This window comes from Gopherus flavomarginatus, chromosome 2 (genome assembly GCF_025201925.1).
Source record: "Gopherus flavomarginatus isolate rGopFla2 chromosome 2, rGopFla2.mat.asm, whole genome shotgun sequence".
Lineage (NCBI taxonomy): Eukaryota > Metazoa > Chordata > Testudines > Testudinidae > Gopherus > Gopherus flavomarginatus.
This window is the reverse complement of record NC_066618.1, coordinates 140,033,270-140,056,571: the sequence shown is the minus strand read 5'-3', so window position 1 is coordinate 140,056,571 and position 23,302 is coordinate 140,033,270. Positions and strand designations below refer to the sequence as shown.

At 43.6% G+C, this 23,302-nt stretch overlaps 1 protein-coding gene across 4 annotated transcripts in view; it reads right to left on the bottom strand.

The window, feature by feature from the left end:
- TRIO (trio Rho guanine nucleotide exchange factor) overlaps positions 1–23,302 on the bottom strand; it is a 441,700-nt gene that overhangs the window by 255,525 nt on the left and 162,873 nt on the right. For all 4 annotated transcript variants that reach the window (XM_050937381.1, XM_050937382.1, XM_050937383.1 and 1 more), the window contains exons 7-9: positions 15,276–15,467; positions 7,083–7,214; positions 838–1,068 (exon numbers count right to left, since the gene is read on the bottom strand). In XM_050937381.1, the coding sequence (XP_050793338.1) occupies positions 838–1,068; positions 7,083–7,214; positions 15,276–15,467 (555 nt within the window). The remainder of the gene's footprint in view (positions 1–837; positions 1,069–7,082; positions 7,215–15,275; positions 15,468–23,302) is intronic.

Genomic DNA, 23,302 nt, shown 5'->3' with positions numbered 1-23,302 from the left:
TCAGCTTGAGGGAAGTCCCAGTATGGGAGCAAAGCTATGAGACCACATTGCAATGCCCTGAGTTCTTGTCACTTTATGCCACAGTTTCTCAAACAGGGGTTGCCGCTTCTGTACGGAAAGCCCCTGGCAGGCCGGGCCGGTTTGTTTACCTGCCCCGTCCGCAGGTCCAGCAGATCACGGCTCCCACTGGCCGCAGACTGCTGCTCCAGGCCAATGGCAGCTGCTAGAAGCAGCATGGGCCAAGGGATGTACTGGCCACCGTTTCAGGTATCCTCGTCAATTATAGTAAGTGCTAACCTGTAGGTGAGTCATTAAACTGGAGTGACTTTTGCTTCTCACAGATGGCTATCAGGGAGAAAGTTAAAGATGGCCTCTACTTTTCAGAATAAACAGAGAAACCTTGTGTTCTGCTCAGTGTTCTACTTCTCAAAAAAAACCACCTGACTCATTCCCTAAGATGTATGCAAGCTATGCATCTCAACTTCCACGTTTCCTCACAGCATCACTGCTCAATCATTACCAATAATTCACTGCTGTCATTACTGTAAGCTGAAATGTTCTACATGACATAAAAAACAGCACAAATGAATACCTAATATTGGGTTGCTAGATACTACAGATTTCTAACTGTGGCATCTTGCCAACAGTATGCTTTATTTCAAAAAATTTATTTCCATCTTCCTTTTCATTTTCTTCTAGACTGAGTCTCTGTCTATGACTGGTAACACTGGGCTTGGATTTTCTAATTTATACAGCAATTGCTTGGTTTGAATTATTTTCTAATCTTTGTTAATAGTGTATTTGGTCACAAACACTAACGTCAGGAGACGAACTAACCTGTTGGACATCCTGTTGAAAAACACAGAGCTGAAGCCGTTGGTGCAGGCGGACCTTCCGATGCTGCCAAATGTTCTCCAGTTGTCGCTGGTGGTGCAGTACTTCATGGATGACATCCAGAACATGATGCACTGCCTTGGAGTAGTTAGCAGAAGCTGTTAATGAGTCAGAGCTTCCAGGAGTCAAAGGTCGCTGAAGTTTGTCAAGTAACGACTTCCCATCTTGGCTCACCTAACCAGCAAGAAGGATGAAGACTTAAGTTTCTGTTCGAAAACTCATTAATGAACAACTCATACTACAAACTTATACAGAACGGATTAATTGAAGACATGGCAGCTAGCATTCTCCACCTCTAATCCCAGAGTGAGAACACACTGCTGTTAAAACAGATAGTGCAGAGAAAACTTACATATACAATGTCCACTGTATGCATTAAGTTACTGTTTTGAAACAGTGGCCTACCAATAAAGCTAATCTTTCTAGTGACTTGTCAATAAGAGTCAAAGTGATGTGAGTTAAAGACAAAGTTGGTTTTAACTGAATTTTGTTGATTTTGCATGCTTAAGTCAAAGTTTGCTATTACTTGTGACTTAACATTAGAATAAGATGTGGATGTTATCAGAGCCAGAGTCCTTCTGTGAAGCATAATGTTGAGAAATACATAACAAATCTTGCTACATTTTAACCTGTAGTACTAATATCAGAGTATCAGGTTAATTCTATTAGTTTTATCTTGATTCTACCCAACCATTAAACTGCAAAATAATTTCGAAAGAACACAGCAACTTATTTGGTTTAGTCTCACTAACTGAAGTAAAAGCAGCAATGATTAAATAAAGAGGTGAGATTACTTTTAATTAATGTTGAATATTCATTGTTTAAGTCCTTAAGAAATTAATTTTAAAGATTAATTCCAATTAAGATGCTGTTATTTGTAGGAAGAATTTGGTGCAGTGCTCTGACAGCCCACAACTGTACTATTGTGAAAAGAACGCCTTCCAATTGTAAAGTAAGAAAAAAAGACCTCTCTCATTCAATAAGAATCAGACTTTAGAGACGGTTAAGACCTAATATCTCAAATCCAACCCAATCTAGAGATGGTACAGGGTTCTTCCCTATTGTGTATTTTCTAATATTCCACAGCCTTGCAGAGTTTCAGGGGTTCTCTCTTTTCCCAGCAACTAAACAGGGAAGCATTTTATCATTTTTATTCCTCCACACACGCCTTACCTACTTGAGTGGTTATGTTTAAACACAGAATATTTTAATATGGCCAAAGAAAGTACATTTGAAAATATGAATATCCTACAAAGTAAAGTAGGAAGAAAATAGGCATCTATATATGCAGCAAAAATTGGTAGTTCAGTGGATGACATTTTTCCTTCTTAATCAGTAACTCAATTAATGATCCAGAACAATGTTAGAGACTGGATTTTTTCTTGCAGGTATGTCAAGAAAGTAAGGCCCAGATCATTTTTTTAAGTAGAGTGTCCACAAGAAACTTTCCATAAAAAGTTGGGATGTTAGCCCCTGTGTTCTGACCTAATTTATTAGTCTGGTAACCATAGACCTATGAATTTTTTTCCTTGTAAAGTAACGAGGGAAAGTATTCTTCACATCCTGTCCTGGACTACTGTGCACAGTTACTGTGAGGTGATAAATACTTAATATGTTCCACCTTATTCATAGATTTCAGGGCCAAAAGGGACCACTGATCATCTAGTCTTAAGGTCTGTATAACAGGCCAAAAAACTTCCCCAAAATAATTCATCAGGTAGATCTTTTACAAAAACATACAATCGTCATTTTAAAACTGTCAGTGAGAGAGAATCCACCAGGACCTTTGATAAATTGTTCCAGTGGCTAATTATTCTCATTGTTAAAAATTGATGCCTTCCTTATTTCCACTCTGAATTTGTCTAGCTTCAGTTTCCAGCCATTGTACCGTGTTACACCTCTCTCTGCTAGACTGAAGAACCTATTTTTAAATATTGTTCCCCACATCGATATTTACGGACTGATCAAGTCACTCCTTTAACCTCCTTTTTGTTATGCTAGACTAAAGGAGTTCAATTTATTTGTCACTAGAATGCATATTTTCTAAAATTTTCCTCATTATTGTAGCTTTTCTCTGAACCCTCGAAAATTTATCAACATCCTTCTTGAATTGTGGGCACCAGAACTGAACACAGCAGTGGTCACACCACTGCCAATTACAGCGGTAAAGTAACGTCTTGCTTCTACTCAAGATTCCGATTTATGCATCCCAGGATCTCATTAGCTCTTTTGGCAACAGGATCACACCAGGAGCTCAAGTTCAGCTGATTATCCACTACAAGCCCTACTGCTTCCCAGAAAAGAGTTCCCCATCCTGTAAGTATGGCCTACATCAGGGGTGGGCAAGCTTTTTGGCCTGAGGGCCACATCAAGGTGACGAAACTGTACAGAGGGCTGGGTAGGGAAGGCCGTGCCTCGCCAAACAGCCTGGTCCCCAGCCCCATCTTCCCCCTCCAACTTCCTACCAACTGCCCGCCTCAGAACCTCCGACCCATTCAACCCCCCCTGCTTCTTGTCCCCTGATAGTCCCCTCCCAGGATTCCCCACCCCTAATTGCCCCCCCGGGTTCCCACTCCCTACTCAACTCCCCCTGCTCCCTGTCCCCTGACTGCCCCGACCTCTATCCAAACCCCTGCCCCTTAACAAGCCCCCTAGGACTCCCATACCTATCCAACCCTTCCCATTTCCCATTCCCTGCCCACTTCAATCCTGAACCTCCGCTCCATCTAACCACTCCCCGCCCCCTTACTATGCCACTCAGAGCAGTGGGAGCTCACAGCCTGCCGCACTACCCGGTAGGAGCAGCATGCCAGAGCGCTGGGGCGGCATTGCGAGCTGAGGCTGCAGGGGAGGCAGGACAGCAGGAGAGGGGCCATGAGCTAGCCTCCCTGGTCGGGAACTCAAGGGCCAGGCAGGATGGTCCCACAGGCCAGATGTGGCCCGCGGGCCATAGTTTGCCCACCTCTGGCCTACATTCTTTGTTCCTAGATATGTACATTTATATTTAGCCATAGTAAAATGTATATTGTTTGCTTGACCCCAGTTTACAATCTTTCTGAATCAGTGGTCTGTCCTCTTCATTATTTACACCTCCCTCAACTTGTACATCATCTGCAAAATTGATCAGTGATGACTTTATGTTTCCTTCCAGGTCATTGATAAAAACATTAAACAGCACTGGACAAAGAACCAATTCCTGCAGAACCCCATTGGAAACACCTGGCTTGATGATGATTCTCCATTTACAATCACATGTTGAGACCATCAGTTAGCCAATTTTTAATCCATCGTATGCACGCCACATTAATTTTATAAGATTCTAGTTTTAGCAATAGCTGCATTTCAGTGATTGGGCATACAAACAATCCACATGTACAGCCAATATCTGAATTTATGTTCATTAGACACTGTGGGATTCATCCCACTAAAGGATACTGTAATTAGTATCTCAAATTTGCAAGATACAATCAAGGCTTAGAAAGAAGTTTAGTTTTGAAGTTGGTTACAAAGTAAGGAAAACGTACATCTATTTGTCAACACATTTTAAGTGTATTACTTAAAAAAAAGGTCAATCACAAATGCTGGAATTAATGAGATACTTCCCCCTCTTCCCATAATTCATTCATCCTAAAGTGACTGAAGTATATGCTATAAACCAATTATTTTATTGTTTTTTAAAAAGATAAGTTATCATCTAGTACACTAAGGCTATGTCTACACTACGCACCTTACAGTGGCACGGCTGTGCCGCTACAGCAGTGCCACTGAAGGTATGCAGTGTAGCCGCTCTTTACAATAAAACCACCCCCAATCAGGAGCAGTAGCTTTCTTGACAGGAAAGCTTCTCCCGCCTACCAAAGCGCTGTCCACATTGGCGCTTTCATCGGTAAAACTTTTGTCGGTCAGGGGTGTGGTATTTTTCATACCCTGACCAACAAAAGTTTTACCAACAAAAGTGCAGCGTAGACACAACCTAAAACTCAAGGCTCTCAGATACACATACATCACCCATTAACAACTACTGGATTGGCATCTGTGTTAAAGGAGGGTAAAGTTGAACTCTTTCTGTAGAGTAACAAGCTCTTGATGGTACCATGGCATCGCCACACTAATCAGGTCTGAACATTCTGCATCCAGGTATTGGTTCTGCATTCCAGGTACTGTCAGTACTTCATCACATTGAGGTGGGAATTGCTGTTGTGATGAAGAATCGCCTCATTTATTTCAAGGGATTCTGTAAAAGTACCTAGCTGTAGTCAAGTTGAAAACATAGGATTTCAACTTCCAGTCTCAGGCAAAAATTCCACATATTTTGCCCGAGTAAAGTCATGCCTACAAAGGATATATAGTCTAATTCATTTTTCCTACTCATCGATATTAGGTACTATAGCACCAAAAGACTAAAATGACAGACTATCCAATTTTGCCACTGCTTCCCTTAGCAAAGAATAAGATGTTCAAGTGAAGTTTCATTTACTTGCAATGTTTCATAATTAACTCAAAAGGAAAAACTAATTGTTTTGCGTCAAGACTTTATTGCTCTTTACATGTAGGAATATCATTTCACAATTCGCCCTGCTGCCCTATCCTCTACCATAAAGTGCTTTCATTTGAGTTAGCAGGAATACTGAGTCCAGCGTTTCACACAAACAAACAAACCAAGGATCCACTGGATGACTGAAAGAGCTTGAAGGAATGGATTTTTTTAAATTTCAAAGGAAGTTTCTTTTCTTGGGAGGCCAGGTGTTAAAAACTAAAGAAACTAAGTCTTAAACACACTAACACTTCCATCTAATGCTCAGGTTTGTTGCAGGTAACAATCTCAACCATTCTCCTTTCCTCCAAGGAGTCTGTCAGCACAAAAACAGGGAAATCAAGGTATGTTTTACACAAAGAAAGAACTTGTGAACTCAGTTCAATTCAGCCAAGTCCAAAGGGAAGTGTGGGATATAAATAAAAGAATCTTAGTCCCACATTTAAAATGAGACAATCATTAACATCACATAATTGACTTGTAATTACTTTTCATCGTATGTTGCTTAATTTCTGCATTTCATTCAAACAGTAAAATTAAACCATCACTAGGCAGAGTTTTGTAGCGTTTGAGTTCAACACTAAATGAGAATTTTTATTCTTGAAAGTAGTATTTTTAAAAAATTGCTTTTATCATCAGTATCCTCAATTCATTCACTTTTGTAACACCTCACCCAAGCCCCTTCAAAAAAAGTTCTCCAGAAGCACATAATACACATTGACACTAACAAAGATGGAGTGAGAAAGACTGAACAGAAAAATGGTTAATAAGGGACATTTTAGTTATAAAGGGAAGCCAACACCCATTTGATTTCCTGCCCTTTTGGGACTCTGAAATATTTGAAGCACACCAGAAACACTTTATGATGGATGTTATTTTTTTGTGCTGTATTGGTGTTCTGTCAGCATTTTTCAAAATAAATTGTTTCCTAGAGTTGGTAACTCAGCTGTAAATACACTCTCTAAGCTTAGAAGTGCAACCTTGTAGTTGTAAATCTGAAAGCCAGGATTTTATGACTTTTTGAAAACTAACAGTGATGTTGAACATGTTAAAATATTATAAATCCTGAATGTGTGTACACACTGGCTAGTTTTAGATGCTTTTTTACTGCTGGCAGAACAAGGTATCTGATTTTAGTTTGCCAAACGCATAATGCAATCCTTACTCCAATACACTTTAGCTTTTTACAATAACTATAAAGTTTTGAAAACACTTAAGTACTGACTCCTAATTAAGTGCTTTTCCAAAGGAACTTCACATTTGCTGTGCACTTAAAAACATATTTTCATGGACAGTATCATAATACATCTGAACATCTTTTAATGGCATTAAGTAATACACAATGGAAAAAATCCACCACTTCATACATTGCCAGGCAGCCTGCAGGGGAAGCATTATGGTATCCCAGTTAGACAGTTTAAAGTTCTTCCCACAAGAGCAAAAGCCAGAAACCAAGTCTGAGTTTGAAAAACAGACCAGAAAAAGCCAGAATTCAAAGTTAAGACTAACACTCTGCCCTTCCGTGAAATACTTCAAGGCATAGTGCCAAACTTAGATTGTTTTCTGGCTTTTGTCAGTTGGTGATGCAACCATAATTTTAATTAAACATACTGTAAATAAGTCATCAGTCTAATAGAATAAACAAACTGCCTACCTCAGAGTAAGCCAGACTGATATGCTCATATATTCCTTGATGATGATGAATGGCATCTTCTAAATCTTGTAGTTCAGAAGGAAGTTCTACCTCACCACAGGCCTTACACCATGAATCCACATTGTTCATGTACTAGGAATTGAAAAACCACATTGTGTCATTCCCAGATATACATATGGTAAGACACTATCAGTAAGTAAAACTCGTTACAGACATTCATACATAGGAGTGTGGAGGACCTTTAAAAGAAGTGTTATTTGATTAAAACCATCTAATATAAGTGAATATGCGAGCTCACAAGTCAAATAGTTTCCATAATACAACCGTCTTTAAACAATCTAATTGAGTCTATGTTCTTAGTTCTACAGCGCCACCCACACACACACACACAAGTTGGGCCTATTTAATGTCAGCAACCTTCGAAGTGAACTCAACTGCTAAGTACACTTATTTCTGGAGCTTACTTTCACTCACACCATTTCTTGATTTTTCAGCTAACCAAAAAAGATAAAAGCATGAGACGCATGCCACGTCACATACACCAAAGGCAACTAAACCTATTATGCCAGTGGTTTTCAACCTGTGATCTGCGGACTCTAAGATATCCAAAGGAGTCTGCACCGTCATTTGAAATTTTTTTAGGGTTCTGCAAATGAAAAGACAGTTATCTTTTCCATAATTGGTGTTCTTTGAGATGTGTTGCTCATGTCTGTTCCACAATAGGTGTGTGTGCTCACCACGTGCACTGGTGCCGGAAGTTTTCCCCCTAGCAGTATCCGTAGGAGAGCGCCCCAGTGACCCCAGGAGTGGCGCCACTATGTTGCGGTATAAGGGGCACTGCAGGCTCCCCCCACCCTCAGTTCCTTCTTGCCAGACAACTCTGATAGTGGGGAAGGAGGGCGGGATGTGGAATGGACATGAGCAACACATCTCAAGGAATACCAGTTACAGAAAAGGTAACTGTCTTTTCTTCTTCGAGTGATTGCTCTTTTGCATTCCACAATAGATGATTCCAAGCTATATCTGTTGGAGATGGAAAGGAGTTCACAGACTCTTGAGATGGAGTACAGCCCTGCCGAACCCGGAGTCTTCCCTGGTCTGGGAGACGATCGCATAATGCAAGGTGAACGCATGGACCGATGACCATGTGGCAGCCTACAAATGTCCTGAATATGGATATGAGCCAGAAAGGCCGACGACGAGGTCTGCTCGCTTGTCGAGTGCGCCCTCACAATCGGCGGCAGGAAAACTCCTGCCAGGTCATAATAAATACGGATACAGGAAGTGATCCAGTTGGAGAGCTGCTGAGTGGAGATCGGCCAACCTTTCATGCATTCTGCTGTGGTGGTGAACAGCTGCAAAGACTTCCTGAACAGTTCTGTTTGTTCCAGGTAAAAAGCCAGGGCCCATCTCACATCTATCATGTGGAGGCGGCACTCCTCACTAGACGCATGGGGCTTAGGACAGAGCACTGGAAGGAAAATGTCCTGGCTCATATGCTAGGCAGAGACCACCTTAGGGAGGAACGAAGGGCGTGGGCAGAGTTGGACCGTATCTTTATGAAATACTGTGTACGGGGTTTCGGAGGTCAGGGCCTGGAGCTCCGAGACCCTCCTAGCAGATGTGATTGCCACAAGAAACGCCACTTTCTATGAGAGATGGGATCAGGAGCATGTAGCAAGTGGCTCAAATGGAGGCCCTGTTAGCCTGGCCAGAACCAAGTTCAGGTCCCACTGAGGGACCGGGGATCTAACATAAGGAAAGAGGCCAAACTCTTAAGGAACCAACAGGCCACGGCGTGAGAAAATACTGTGTGACCCTGTACTGGTGAGTAGAAGGCCGATATGGCTGCCAGATGTACTTTGACGGATGAGGGCGCCAGGCCTTGGGCTCTGAGATGAAGAAGGTAATAGAGCATAAGCTGGATCAGGGCAGCCACTGGTGAGATGCCATGATCAGCAGCCCATCGGGAGAACCTAGACTATTTTGCCAGGTAGGCCCAATGCATGGAGGGCCTCCTGCTTTTCAGGAGGACTCACTGGATGCCCTCCGAGCAGGTCCTCTCCTTGCAGCCTAGCCACAGAGCAACCACACTGTGAGGTGGAGGGCTGCCAGGCTGGGGTAGAGGAAGCAATCTTGGTCCTGAGAGAGGTCTGGGCAGGTTGGCAGCGGCCACGGGGGACAATGGACAGGATCAAAATAGTCCCGTACCAGTGCTGCTTGGGCCAAGCTTTGGGTGATCATGAAGACATGAGCCCTGTCCATCTTGACTTTTTCCAGGACCTTGCCAATCAGCAGAATTGGGGGAAAAGAGTATAGACGCTGACCCAACCAGGACAGAAGGAAGGCCTCGGAAATCACATACTTGCCCAGGCCCCTCCTGGAGCAGAACCAAGGACACCGGCAGTTCTGTCTGGTCACAAAGAGGTCCACTTGGGGAGGGCCTGGAAGCTCATGTGTGCCACCTCCAGGTGCAGTGACGACTTGTGTTGGGAGAAGTCCCAGCTCAGGCAATCCACCTAAGAGTTCCGGATGCCCGGTAAGTGGTGGGCTTCCAAGTTGATATTATGGGCTATACATATGTCCCACAGCCAGAGGGCTTCCTGGCAGAAGGCTGAGGAGTGAGCCCCGCCTTGCCTGTTGATGCAGAACGTCAAAGCCGTGTTGTCCATGAGAACTCTGACTACCCTGCCTGTAAGGCATGAGCGGAAGGCCACGCAGGCCCGACGGACCACCCTGAGTTCTTTCACATTTATGTGCAGGGCTAGTTCTGCGCGGACCACAGGTTTTGAGTCTGGAGGTTGCCCACATGGGATCCCCACCCCAAGTCCAACACATCAGACACCCATTCTATAGGTAGAGGGCAGCTCCTGAATGGAAACCCTTGGAGCATCTTCAGGGTGGACCACCAACGGAGGGAAGTTAGAACAGGTTTGGGCACGGTGAGGACCTTGTCCAGCCTCTCTCTGGACTGGGAGAATGTCGAGGTCAGCCAGAGCTGAAGGGGCCACATCCTGAGTCTGGCATGATGTACCACGTATGCGCACGCTGTCATGTGACCCAGGAGTTGGAGGCACACCATGACAGTTGTCACAGGAAACCTCGTGATCACCTGGAGGAGCTCCCTCAAGTTTTCGAACCTGTCTGGTGGGAGGGAAGCTCTGGCCGATGTCATGTTGAAAATCGCGTCAATGAACTCTATATGTTGTATCGGTACCAATATGGATCTGGTGTTGTTTACCAGCCGCCTCAACGTGGTACACGTGGACAGGAGGAGTGACGTGTTCCTGTACGTGTGATCTGGAGCCACCTTTGACTAGCCAGTCATCAAGGTAGGGGAAGATCTGGACCACGCCCCCGACACCTGAGGTAGGCCGCCACCACAGACATACACTTTGTGAAGACTCTGAGTGCCGCTGAAAGGCCAAATGGGAGGACAGTGAACTGAGAATGTTCCTGTCCTACCGTGAAGCGGAGGAAACACCTGTGGCCCTCCAATATGTGAATAGGGAAGTATGCATCTTAGAGATTGAGGGCAGTGTTCCAGTCTCCAGAGAGGAAATGATGTAGGCCAGGGAGCCCATGTGGAACTTGAGTTTTGCCATGTACTGGTTTAGGCCTCAAAGGTCCAGGATGGGCCTGAGGCCCCCTTTGGCCTTCGGGATAAGGAAATAGTGGGACTAGTACCCTTTGTATCTGAACTCCGAAGGCAATACCTGTGCCGCTCCTAGGTGAAGGAGCCGCCTCACCTCCTGCTCAAGTAGGCTCCCCCGGGAGGGGTCCTTGAACAGGGACGGGAGGGAGGATGGGTAGGTGAAGTAGAGAGGAACTGGAGGGTATAGCCCTGGGAAATGGTGTTGAGGACTCAATGGTCCAAGGTCAGTCGCCACCACTCTGACAGGAAAGAACATAGACGACTGGAGAAGGGTAGGTTGGGCGGATCCCTAGTGTAGACTGGTAAGTATCCCCGGGTGTCCCATCAAAAATGGTGCTTACCCACTTGCTTGGCCTTAGAGGGTCCAGGCTGGGGTGCAGGCAAGACTGTCATTGTGAGCGTTTCTTATAGTCCCTAGATTGTTTTTTTATAAGGAGGGTTGTATCTGGAATGGATGGCCTGGTAGGGTGCCTGCTGAGGCTTGAACTTGGTCCTGGCTGGGGCCGAGACATAGAGACCAAGAGTCTCTAAGGTGGCGCGAGAGTCCTTGAGACCGTGTAATTTCACGTGTTTGCCCAACGAACAGGGCCTTGCCATTGAAAGGGAGGTTCTACAGGGAGCTCTGTGCTTCGCTGGACAACCTGGAGAAAAGGAGTCACGACACCCTCCTCATGGACACTGTCCAAGGCTGCCTGAAGGGCTGCTCTGGCGGCAGCTGCGCCCTCCTCCACCAGGGCCTTATACTCCGTCCTATCATGCTCCTGTAGGGAGTCCATGAACTTTGGCACTGAGTCCCATAAGTTAAAGTCATATCTGCCCAGCAGGGTTTGGTGGTTTGCCACCCTCAGCTGGAAGCTCGAGGAAGAATAAAGCTTTCCAGCAAACAAGTCTAGTCTCCTTGAGTCCTTATTCTTAGGGATGGGAAAGGAGTTGGCCCCGGTGCTCTTTGTGGTTGACCACCTCGAGCACTAGGGAGTTGGAGGCAGGGTGGGTGTATAGATATCCATGCCCCTTGGTGGGCATGAAAAACTTCCGCTCTGCCCTCTTAGATATGGGGGGCAGGGAAGACGAGGTCTGCCACAGGGCATTAGAGATCTTCACCACCCCTCTGTGGAGAGAGAGGGCCGCCCTGGCTGGCGCTGTGGCCAAGAGGACATCAAAGAGGGAGTCCAAAGGCTCCTCCACCTCTTCTGCCTATAGATTGAGAGCGCTTTTCAAGAGCTCTTGGTGGGCTTTTGTGTCCTCCTGGGGAACAGGAGGAGGCGCCGTGATTGCCTCATCAGGGGAGGATGAGGATGGGGGCAAGGTGTTCTGCGTCCCCACCGGTGCTGCAGAACCCAGCACTTGGTTCCCTTCTGAGCCCAGGGCTGGGGAAGAGCGCTCCACTGACCCCTTCCCGGACCCCTCCACTGACCCCGTCTCGAGCCGTCTGCAGGGCCTTTGGTGTGGAGGGCCCTGGTATGTGGCCACTGGTGTCCAGGGAGGCTGGCTCAGAGTGGGCTAGGCTACTCCACACAACTTGAGTAGGTGACCACGAGGTCAAGGAGATCGAGAGCTGCCCAACGTGAGTCTAGTCTCGCCCCCAGATTTGCCCCAATGCCTTGATGGAGAAGATCACTTCATCTTCTTAGAGAGTCTAGTGGATGAGGAGCGATGCTGGCTGGTGGAGGGCACCGTTGGGTGCCGCACACCAATGCTATGGTGCTCCATGCTGACTCGGAGTGGCATAGTAGTGTCAGAGGCAGGGCTGACTTCATCAAGATTGCTCAGAGCCATATGTCCTGCTCCTTTTTGATCCGAGGCTTAAATGATCTGCAAATCTTGCAGCAGTCACTGAGGTGGGTTTCCCCAAGACAGCATAAACAGCTGTTGTGTGGATCACGTACAGGCATAGGCCGTTTATAAGTGTCGCACAACTTAAAGCCCAGGGCATGCCCCATCCCGGGCACACTTCTCTACTCTATCTATATAAAACTCTCTCTCTCTTTTTTTTTTTTAAACTACAGGTGCTATCTACGAACTAAATGACAATCCAAACAGGGAAAGCTACAGCAGAGAGCTGGAGCACAGCAGTTCCGAAGCACCTTCACTGGGGACAAGAAGGAACTGAGGGTGGGGGGAGCACGCAGCGCCCCTTATACTGCCCCATGATGGCGCCACTCCAAGGGTTGCCAGGGAGACTCCCCTACAGGTACTGGTAGGGGAAAAACTTCCAGCACCCTGTACGCACACCTACTGTGGAATGTGCATGAGCAATCATTCAAAGAAGCAAAAAAGGTTGAAGCCCAATGTATTATGCTATCCACTACAACAGTGAGCGTACAGGGGAGATGCAACTTAAACAAGAGGTATTCTTCTCAGTTAAGTGTGCTGAATCTGGGAAGCAGATAAGCATATATGGAAGCACTAAAATAATTAAAGACCTAAAGCTATCTGCATGTAAACAAAGACCTAAATGCAAATTACAGTTTAAAGGCAACCATTTGTAGTCTCTGGCTGTTGCAAACCATTCCTTTCTCACATGGTTTCTTCCCCACCTCAACTTTCATCCTCTATCACTAATTAGATAGCTGATAAATCACAGCCAGTTTTCCTATGGAGAGAGTATTAGAATCCATTACAGCTAACTGTCAAATGAACACAGCAGAAGGAGCAATTAAAGAAACTAATTTAATTAATCCCAGCAGACTGCAAACCATGTTCTTTCCTTTAATTTATTTTACTTCTCTCTCACCAATTCACATTTCTGTACACTCTGTACTGAAGCACGTAGTAACTTCCCAAAATGGCTTGGACACCATCAGTCAAAGATTGTCAGTTAACTGCCAGGTACAAAACAACCTTTCTGTGAACTGGAATACATTCCTAATTTCAGACACTGATGCAGTTCATTAAACAAAAAAAAACCCCACTCCACTTTGGTCAGGAGGCACACCAACATGTAATTACATTTTTGCATATGGTGCTTTTCAAAGGTGTCAGACTGGCAACTGCAGCGATGCAAATCTTTAAATTAGCCAGGGAACAAATACAGCACAGACACTGGTAAAGTCCCACACTATCCCCATCAAGTATCTCAAACTGACCTAGAATGACCACATTTATAGATGCATGAAAACAGTTTATTCTTTATGACTCGCTCTTCTGTGGCCTCACTGTTGAGACTGCCAAAAAAGGTCTCTCTTAGCAACAGCTGTACTTGTAATAAGGACACCTATTTACCATAAATGGACTAAGATCAGCTACTTGCTTCCCCAGACCAAAGCATCATCATTAGCATGCTGAAAGCACTGTACGGTTGCCTTTCAATTAAAGGATTCACGTTCTCAAACAATTTGGTTTTAAGAATCTAGCACCTCCTCTTAGTAAACATGCAAAAATCCACCTTAAGACAATTAGTAATTAGACTGCTCCTTAAATTTCTGTGGCCAAATGATCTTATTCCCAAAAAGCTACTTAAATCAGTTATGAGCAAATGGCAATTTTTCTGGAACTCAGTTTGGCATGTGGCAGGAGAAAACTGCAGAATAGCTACAGGAACTATACTGAACACACTACTACTTACCTCGCTCAACAAGCCTAGAGCTCCCTATCAATGAAAACACCAGCAGCAGCTAACACCACACAACAACAAGGAATCGGAATATTGACAGGAGACTCAACAGCATGTATCTGCCAACTAGACTGCAACTAATTACCTGAAGGAAAAAACATGCTCTAGTTATCAAGGCTATTAACCTGGCAATGTGGAATATTCAGGCTGACTTCTTCCTGGGTCAGATTATTTCACATGGCTTATGACTGATATTTTAAGTTGTATGGTGGCCTAGAGCCAGGAACAGGGATGCCAATGTAATGCCAATGGAAGTTAAATGTACTCTTATGGGACACTGAGTTAATATCCCCCACCCAACTCCAGATTAAAGAAAGACACTTAAATACTTTACTTTCCCTAATTTTCCAGCGAGTTAGGTTTACTACTCAATAGGTGTTTCCTGAAAGGCTCCTTAAATATTGAACCATTCTGGGACTGATATTCACAAACATCATCTCCTCTCATTGTGTGAGGCAAAAAGCCAGGAATTACTGGTCAAATGATTGTTTGGGTAAAAAGACCTTTATATTCATACTAATTTTTTTTACTTTCTTCATCATCTCAAAAGCTTGCCCCAGGTTAAGCCTCTATGTCCAAATCATGAAATTCCTACAGCCTTTTGCTTTCTAATTTCTATACTGTATTAGTTTTCTAAGGAGCCTTGTGTATAGAATAAAAGGCGCAGCGACTTAAAGCCCAGGCAGTCTTGAGTCAGGGAGAACAAGGCTCTGCTTAAAAGTGATGATGAAGTTCTACACTACTGTAGAGCTGAGCAGAGATCAAGTCTTCTGCCTGTAGCCTTTGCTTCCTTTTAAGCCTCATCCAGAATGGAGCTAACTTGCTTTCTGGATTTGTTTTTTAACCTGGTTTCATGGCCAAATCAGGTAATTTGGTTTATACTTTCAGCTTGTTAGCTTTCACTGGCTGTGTCCCATTTACTGACCTGTTCAGTTTTCTGGTGGAAGATGGAGGACATATCCAGTAAGGTGCTTCGTTCATCCAAGGCTGCAGCAAACGCCTTCCACTCTTGCTCCAACTGACTAGCGATCTGTTTAATCTGCTGTGAAGCATAATGGCCAGACTCAACCAAACGATTTGCTACTGACATGATGCGGTTTATGTTTACATACACATTCTGTGGAGAAAGGACGACAAAGGCAGAATGTGGTTAGGAAATACAATTAATAACCTCACAAGGATAGATCCATGAAAGAATTTGTAAAATGTGCTAAGCAATGTATTACATATACTAAAAGTACATGTACATATGAACATATGTATAGTTACATAGCTAACCTAGTTTTACATATACTAAAAGTACATATTTGGAGGCAGATCCTCTGTTGGTGTAAAGAAGCCTTGCTCCGTTGACAACAATGGATTCTCAGCAGTTGTAAATTTGTGTTTCTGACTCATAATGAATGACAATACTGTGGTCAAAGGAACCCCGCCTAGTACTTCACAAAGACCTTAATAAAAGCAAACAGACAAGCTTCATCTTACCTTACAGTGGGTTTGTATAGTAAATCTATTTCACTAATGGAGAAATGAAGGCATTCAAATAGTTAACCACTAGGAAATTATAAGTGACTGGTAATCACTTGTTTTAAACAGCATGTTCATGTTCCCAGACCACCATGACCCTCTCTCCCCTCAAAACTTCAAGTTTTTACCCTCACTTATTGAGGCATTACAGATGTTCAAGATCACAGAACATTACAGAAGTCCTCTTCAGTATTTGGCAACAATTGAACTGGTTTTGCACATACTTTCTGAAAAAAATTACTTCCAGGTGTAGAACTGATAAATGAAATTGTTTTCAATTGTTCACTTTATTAATGTAACTTTTGTTCACCATTCACTACACTTGCCTATACTGTAACTTCTGTTCCATATTGTAATTCAAACCCCATTTTAAAACACTCACTCCATTTTGTAAAAGCTTCCTCCAACCTTCATTTTTGCAAACCTTGCTGTAATCTTATTAGTTTAGATGTGTAAATGAGGTATGTATGAATGATGGAATCAACCTCCAGCCCCAGCCTGTCGTGATGAGATAAAGTTCAAATTCCAACGGCTGAAGACCTAAACAACAGCCCTAAACAAAGTAAGAAGCATCCACCCTAAAAAGAAAAGGGCAACAGAACAACAAAAGGAAGATCAAAGCCAGGTCCAAGGCTGAAAGTCACGCCTGCAATTGATGAGTGATCAATCTAAACCTAGAGGCAGCGTGACACAGCAAGACCTATAGACTTTGAATCCAAACTAAAAGCCTATAAAAAAGAAGGGTGAGATGAGAAACTCTGGGTAACATTCTGCTGCCAACATGGAAGAACATCGGTGCCTGCCCAACAGAGATCCAGCTCAGCCTTGTGCCCAGCTTTCCTGGCCAGTTAGCTACCACAAGCTACGAACCCAAGCTACAAAATCAAGTCATAAACTTAAGCTATCTTCAGGACTGGTAACTATGCAGCAGCTGCAGAACACCTGGTGAATGTGGGTGTGTGTGTATAGGTATTAGGTATAATGTGTGTGTATAAGAATTAAGATATTAGTTATTAGCCATAAATTGTTATCATAATAAATGTGGCATCTTTGCCTTGTCTCCTTTAAAAAGATCCTGCTGGTTTTTACTGGTCTAATATAATTGGTACAACACAGGCTTAGCCACTGAACTCCAGCCAGATGAGTAAAAGACTGGCTAACTTCCAAAAAATTGAAAATGAGACTCTAAAGCACTGGTTTTCAACCTGTGGTCCGCAGACCCCTGGGGAGTCCACTGACTATGTCTAAGATTTCAAAAGGGGTCCGCACCGCCATTTGAAATTTTTAAGCATCCACAATGAAAAAAGGTTGAAAACCACCGCTCTGAAGTGTTAATACCTGGGCAATCTTAAGCATCACTGCATTCATCCCACAATTACATTCTTATTCTGACCCTAAACACTTGGCAGACAAAAAGTAAGATCATGCAACTGAAGAGACCACGTATTTCAGTTTCTAGAAAATACCAGAAGTTGAAAATCTTTACCAAACCATCAAAGGACATTTATGTTTTCACACAGTCACTTTTTTTCTGGGCCAATCTGAGAGGCTGCTATAAAGTTATCTGTAGCAAGTGCTCTTGGTTTATTTTTCTGCTTGTAACATTGAAAAATACTGAGACTACCTCATCAAATTTCTATGAAGATTTGGCACATGTGACATGAAGTTCCCTGGCAAAAGGTCCCCGTTCTCTGCAAACAGCTCTTACCTCAGACCTGAAAAACTCACTACACCAGACATCTGACTGATATTTATTCATCAAGAATAACATGCAAGTTATCTACAGAAACTTATCAAGATTTATAATCATTGCAAGAGATACATATGGGTAATAATGTATTTATACTGAAAGTATGCTTATGCACTTGAAGTAGAAATTAGTCACCAGGAGGTAATGTGTTTCAATGATGACCCACTCAAGCAAGAGACCCACCCAGCCGCCACGCCCCCGCCCCCATAAGCTGGTGAGGTAATGCAAGGTTCTCTTGTTTATCCTTGCCACATCCCAGAACATTCAATGGAAAACTATCAGAGACAAGTGCCAAGACAGAAACCACTTGGAGGTGAAAAGGAACATTATAGCAGGAGGAGATCACCCTGGCTATGAATAAAGACAAAAGATTCTTTCAGTATAACTGTGTGTAAGGAAAGACACTGTATCCATTCACTGAGGAAAGCTAAGTCTGCAATGGACTGAACTTTGGGGGAAAAGCCTACTTTTTTATATAGGAAATTTAACTATTAGTAAGTGTAGACCCAGGCTCATATTTTATAATTTTGTTTTGTACTGTACCCATCTGCTTTCATCATCTTCTCCCACTTCCAATTAAATCTTTGCCCTTTCTTAAATGAGCCTGCTTTTGTTTTATTATAAGTGCTTGCAAGTGCTGCGTGGTTTACAGAAGAGAAGGTTTAACGTTAAACTGGGGTACTCTGCATGCTTAGTATCTGGAATTTCTATGAGTAGCATGTGTCAGGGACTAGATATCACAGGGGAACAATTCAAAAAGGACTCAGGGCTTGGACTGCACCTGTTGTTAACCTGGAAGGTGAAGTAAAGGCTAGCAGAACCCAGAGGAGAGCGCTGACCACCAGCTACCCCCAAAAGACTCCCTCTCATAAGAGGCAGGGAGTAATAAGGTGACTTTCAGTCCTAGGTGTCCTGAGAACCATCACACTTGTAGTAAAAAGTACCTGAAGAAATTCCAGCAAGCACTAATACACACAATGCTCGTGAGCAGAGTGAGGAGGAGAACTTTTTTAAATCGCCAGGTTCTCTGTATTCTGCCCAGGTGAGTTCCACTTTCCGGCCTTCTGAGCTTTTTGAAAATGATCACAGATCAGTGTGGAAAAAAGGTAGCACTCTCTAATACTCTGTGATTTGATACCTTTGCTAACTGAAATCACAATGCACCAGATCTGGAAATAAAGTACTTCCCATTAAGTTTACAACAAACCAAAATCTAACTTGGCTTTGTCTCCTCCTCTTTGAACAGCAGTATATATGACTGGAGAAGCACAGGATAACTATATGTTACCTGAAAAATCTTATTGAAGTAAGTTCTATTTGATTATCCAGCATGTGTGGGCTATATGATGAAAAGCCTGTTAAAAGGCCTGACAAGGGGGCTTGGCTGAGTAACGGAAAATTATGTTAAGTATCGTGAAAACTTAAAATCCCTTCCCTTTCTCCACACTGAGAAACTGAAAAGAATGAAAGAAATATTCTACTACTATATGAAGTGTGTATCTAACCTCTATAACCCAGCTAGTCTTATGGTGTCAGCTGGGCTTGAAGGACTGAAATTTTTACCACCATAAATGTGAGTAATCAAGCCAAAGCAATGATTTTGGTAACCAAATCTCAGCGTATGGCTACATCTGGAATTTCAAAGCTGCCGCGGCAGCGCTTTGAAGTGTGAGTGTAGTCAGAGCGGCAGTGCTGGGAGAGAGCTCTCCCAGCGCTGCATGTAAACCACATCCCTTACGGGTGTAGCGTGCAGCGCTGGGAGCCGTGCTCCCAGCGCTGCTGCCCTGATTACATTGACGCTTTACAGCGCTGTATCTTGCAGCGCTCAGGGGGGTGTTTTTTCACACCCCAGTTGCAGCGCTGTAAAGTGTGAGTGTAGCCAAGGCCTAAGGCTTCCAGGGTGAATGGCTCATCTCTGGGTGTCAAAGAATATTCCTTATCACTGTGTTTACACTACTTTGTTCTCTGAAGCTTTAGCATGGAAGGTACTACGAAGTATGCAAATACACACTGCCAGAACACAAATGAATAGTAGTCTCACCCAGTACTTTATTTTTTCCCCATTACAGCACTCGCCACCATTTGAGAAGTCAACTAAAGATTTAAATCTCAGTACCTAGAAGCTGGTTCCTGTGACAGAAAGCAGCAGCATTTCAGATCAGAGAAAAAAGAATGACAAAAAGGAAGAACTGGAGGATGACAAACCCCTCAAATATCAAATGGCTACAATAGGAAGACACTTAACTGAACCTTGGATACAGATAGAGAGGGACTGACAGATGCATTCAGTGAAAGAAAATGGTCAACTATCTTTATCACATCATATGCAAAATAAAAATGTGATGCTGTTAGAGAACCAGCAGGTATTTCTTGAACTGAATCAAGTGCCCTCTTTTTCTACTGCTCCATCCAGGGATTTCTTCTTAGTTATCCCATTAGTTGATGGGTGCCATTAGCTGACTGCAAGTAAATAGGCCAGGGGTCAGCAACCTTTCAGCAGTGGTGTGCCGAGTCTTCAAGTATACACTCTAATTTAAGGCTTCGCGTGCTGGTAATACATGTTTTTTAGAAGGTCTCTCTCTAAGTCTATGATATATAACCAAACTATTGTATGTAAAGCAATTAAGGTTTTCAAAATGTTTCAGAAGCTTTATTTAAAATTAAATTAAAATGCAGATCTTATTAGTTTAGTGTGATCCTTGCCCTTGCTTTTCCTTGCCGAGTTCTCCAATGTCTGGTGGCACATATTTGGATACTTTAAGCTGCACACAGGCTTCTGAGTGATCAGTTGGTAACCAGCTGGAACCCCAGATCGTCAGTTGAGGTGAGTGGAGCTGGCGGCTGGTAGGGCTGAGCAGGGCCGGAGGCCTGGACCCTGTCTGGCAGGGGGCCTGTGCTGGAACTCCAACTGGAAGCAAGGTGAGTGGGGCTGCAGCGGGGACCCCGGCTGGCAAGGGGCCAGCAGTCGGAACCCCAGAGCGGTGGTGGGCTGAGCGGCTCAGCCCGCCCCACTCTGGGGTTTCGGCCGCTGGCTATTGCCAGCTGGGGACTCAGCCTGCTGCCAGCCTGGGGTTCCTTCACCCAGCCCAGCAGCAGATGCTGAGTTGGACCGGCGGCAATGAGTTGGACCGGCGGCGGGATCCCAGCTGGCAAGGGGCCAGCAGCAGGAACCCCAGAGCGGTGGTGGGCTGAGCGGCTCAGCCTGCCTTGCATGCCATCAAAAATCGGCTCACGTGCCACCTTTGCCGACCCCTGTAATAGGCAATAATTGTAGGCCAACAATCGTCAACAACTTTACTAAGAAATACTTGCTTAATCGGTCATTTTAAATGACAAACAATGCAGTGAATCTGCAGCTTCCAAATGCTAATCAACTGTTTAGGAAGTGAGGGAGGAAAGAGATAATTTCGCAGTGTTTTTCTGGTTATTCCACTGCATTGCAGAAGTATAAAACTAATGATTGCTATGGAGCAGCACAAAAGGGCAGCAAAAAAGCCAGCAACAAAAAAATCAAGTCAATAATGCAATAAGGGCAGCAGTTTGTATAAGAATACATCTCACTTAGAACCTTCTTACTCAGAGCGCACTTTAGCAGACAGGCATTTGCTCTTTAAACTTCAAAATATCAGAGAGAGGTTCTGCAAGGTCTGGAAATACCAGATTTTTTCTCCTACAGGCTATATAAGAAGGGTTCTTGCTCAACATGGCAAAGGCCAGCAAATACAGATAAACAAGCTAAGGCACAGGCCAGCTATAGCAGCATGTGTCATCCTTTGGCATGTGGCTGATTTCAGCAGAAGGCAAGTATACATGGGAAATATAGGTGACAGCCTGCCAATTTACCTCAGCTTCTCTGTAGCACTTAATAGAAACAAACTGGCAAAAGCACTAAAGGTTTCATTTTAACCCACATATTCCCAAAGCCCTTTATAAAACGTTAGTTCAGCAAACAAGTTCTGAAACAGGAGCTGCTATTCTGCATATAGGGGGTGCACATTTGGTATGATATTTTTAAAGATGTCTCTTAGTGTTTGTCACTGGGACTATTATCACTGCATCCTTACTTCTCTTTTGTGGTAAATTACTAATTATTCATCTGAGATGGCATTCAGAAGTTCCAATTAGGGATCAATGATCCACGGTACTAGGCACTGCCCAGGCAACTGAAAACTGGGCAATGTCAACAGTTTTATAGTCACTCATTAGTAATTACTTAAGTTACCTGCAGTATCCAACCCAGTACTCCCTGCTGTGTTACGGAAAAGAAAATTGGACTCTTTAGTCTAGAAATGCTTTACAAAAACCCCTCCCTGGGAAGCTGTAATACAAAAAATAATGAAGTCTACAGAGACACCAAGGTGTGTCTATCCCAATTATGCGTTAGCATTTAGTCTTTTGAAAAACCACAGCATGTCAAAGTGATCTGACAAAGACTGAAGTTTAAAACTAACAGTGCCACACTTGTTTGCTGGAGCCTCAAAGAATCTTACAGGAGTATAAAACTCAAGATGTAGCTTATCAATCAGTCTCAGGTGACAGGTTTGTAAATTAAAGAAATGTTAGAAGTAAAAAACTTCAGACTGAAAAAGGTATCTTTAATAGGAAAAAAAATCATAGTGGCTTTCAGTTCTTAAACGCTCTTTTACCTCACCTGACCTTCTTAATGTTTTCGTTCATACCAGCCCCTGAGATGGAGTTTAAACAGATTTGTTTAATACCTTCTCTCTCCTCCAAGTTAACTGTTGACCCACTGGAGTCTGTAGTGCAGCCTCTGCGCTTTTGATTAAAGTTTCCCAAAAATCCTTAAGGGCGCTTAGTTCTAGGACTCTCAGTTCACAGACAAAACTGACAGTGTTTGACTACTACAGATTTTAGTGATTCTGAAACAGGCTAGCGTGTACACACACACACCACACACACACACACCCCGAATACTGTGCTTTGACAATAGGAATCCAGAATTCCTTAACTAAAATATATTTTAGCAGGTCATGGGTCAGTTGATTCCCAGGGCAAAGAGGATAAGCAAGTATAGCTTTTAGCATTGTCTATGGGGAAAACAAAACCTGACATTAAGGGTGGGTCTACACTTAAAAATTAGATTGACCTCACCATGTGGCTCAGGGCTGTGAAAAATTTTGCACCCTGAGAGCCACAGTTAGATTGACCTAACCCTCAGTGTAGACACAGCTTGGTTACAGAATTCTTCTGTCGACCTATCGCCTCTCAGAGAGGTGGATTAACTATATCGATGGAAAACACCCTTCCATCACGGTAGGAAGCATCTGCACTAGGGTGGTACAATGGCCCAGCTGCAGCACAGCGGTGGCACGTAACATAGATATAACCCACAATTTACTGTAATTGTCTATTCTATGTCAAACCCAGCCTTCAAACGTGAATTTTCAGGCATGCAATGTGCTACGCCTCTGGCAGTAGCCAAAGGTAGCTCAGCTTTAGCTTTCTCTTAGCCAATTTAATTTTAAAACAATACTAACACTGGCCTATATGATCATGTTCACGGCTTTGAGGAAAGCAAAACCCTCGAAAGTGCAGGAAAAAAAGTAGCAGAGACGGTGAGAAGATGTACAAAGGCCAACAAGAGTGTGAGGTTCCTAAAATAGACGTTTTAGAAATAGATTTATAATGGGATTTTTTAGTAATAATTTTTCAGT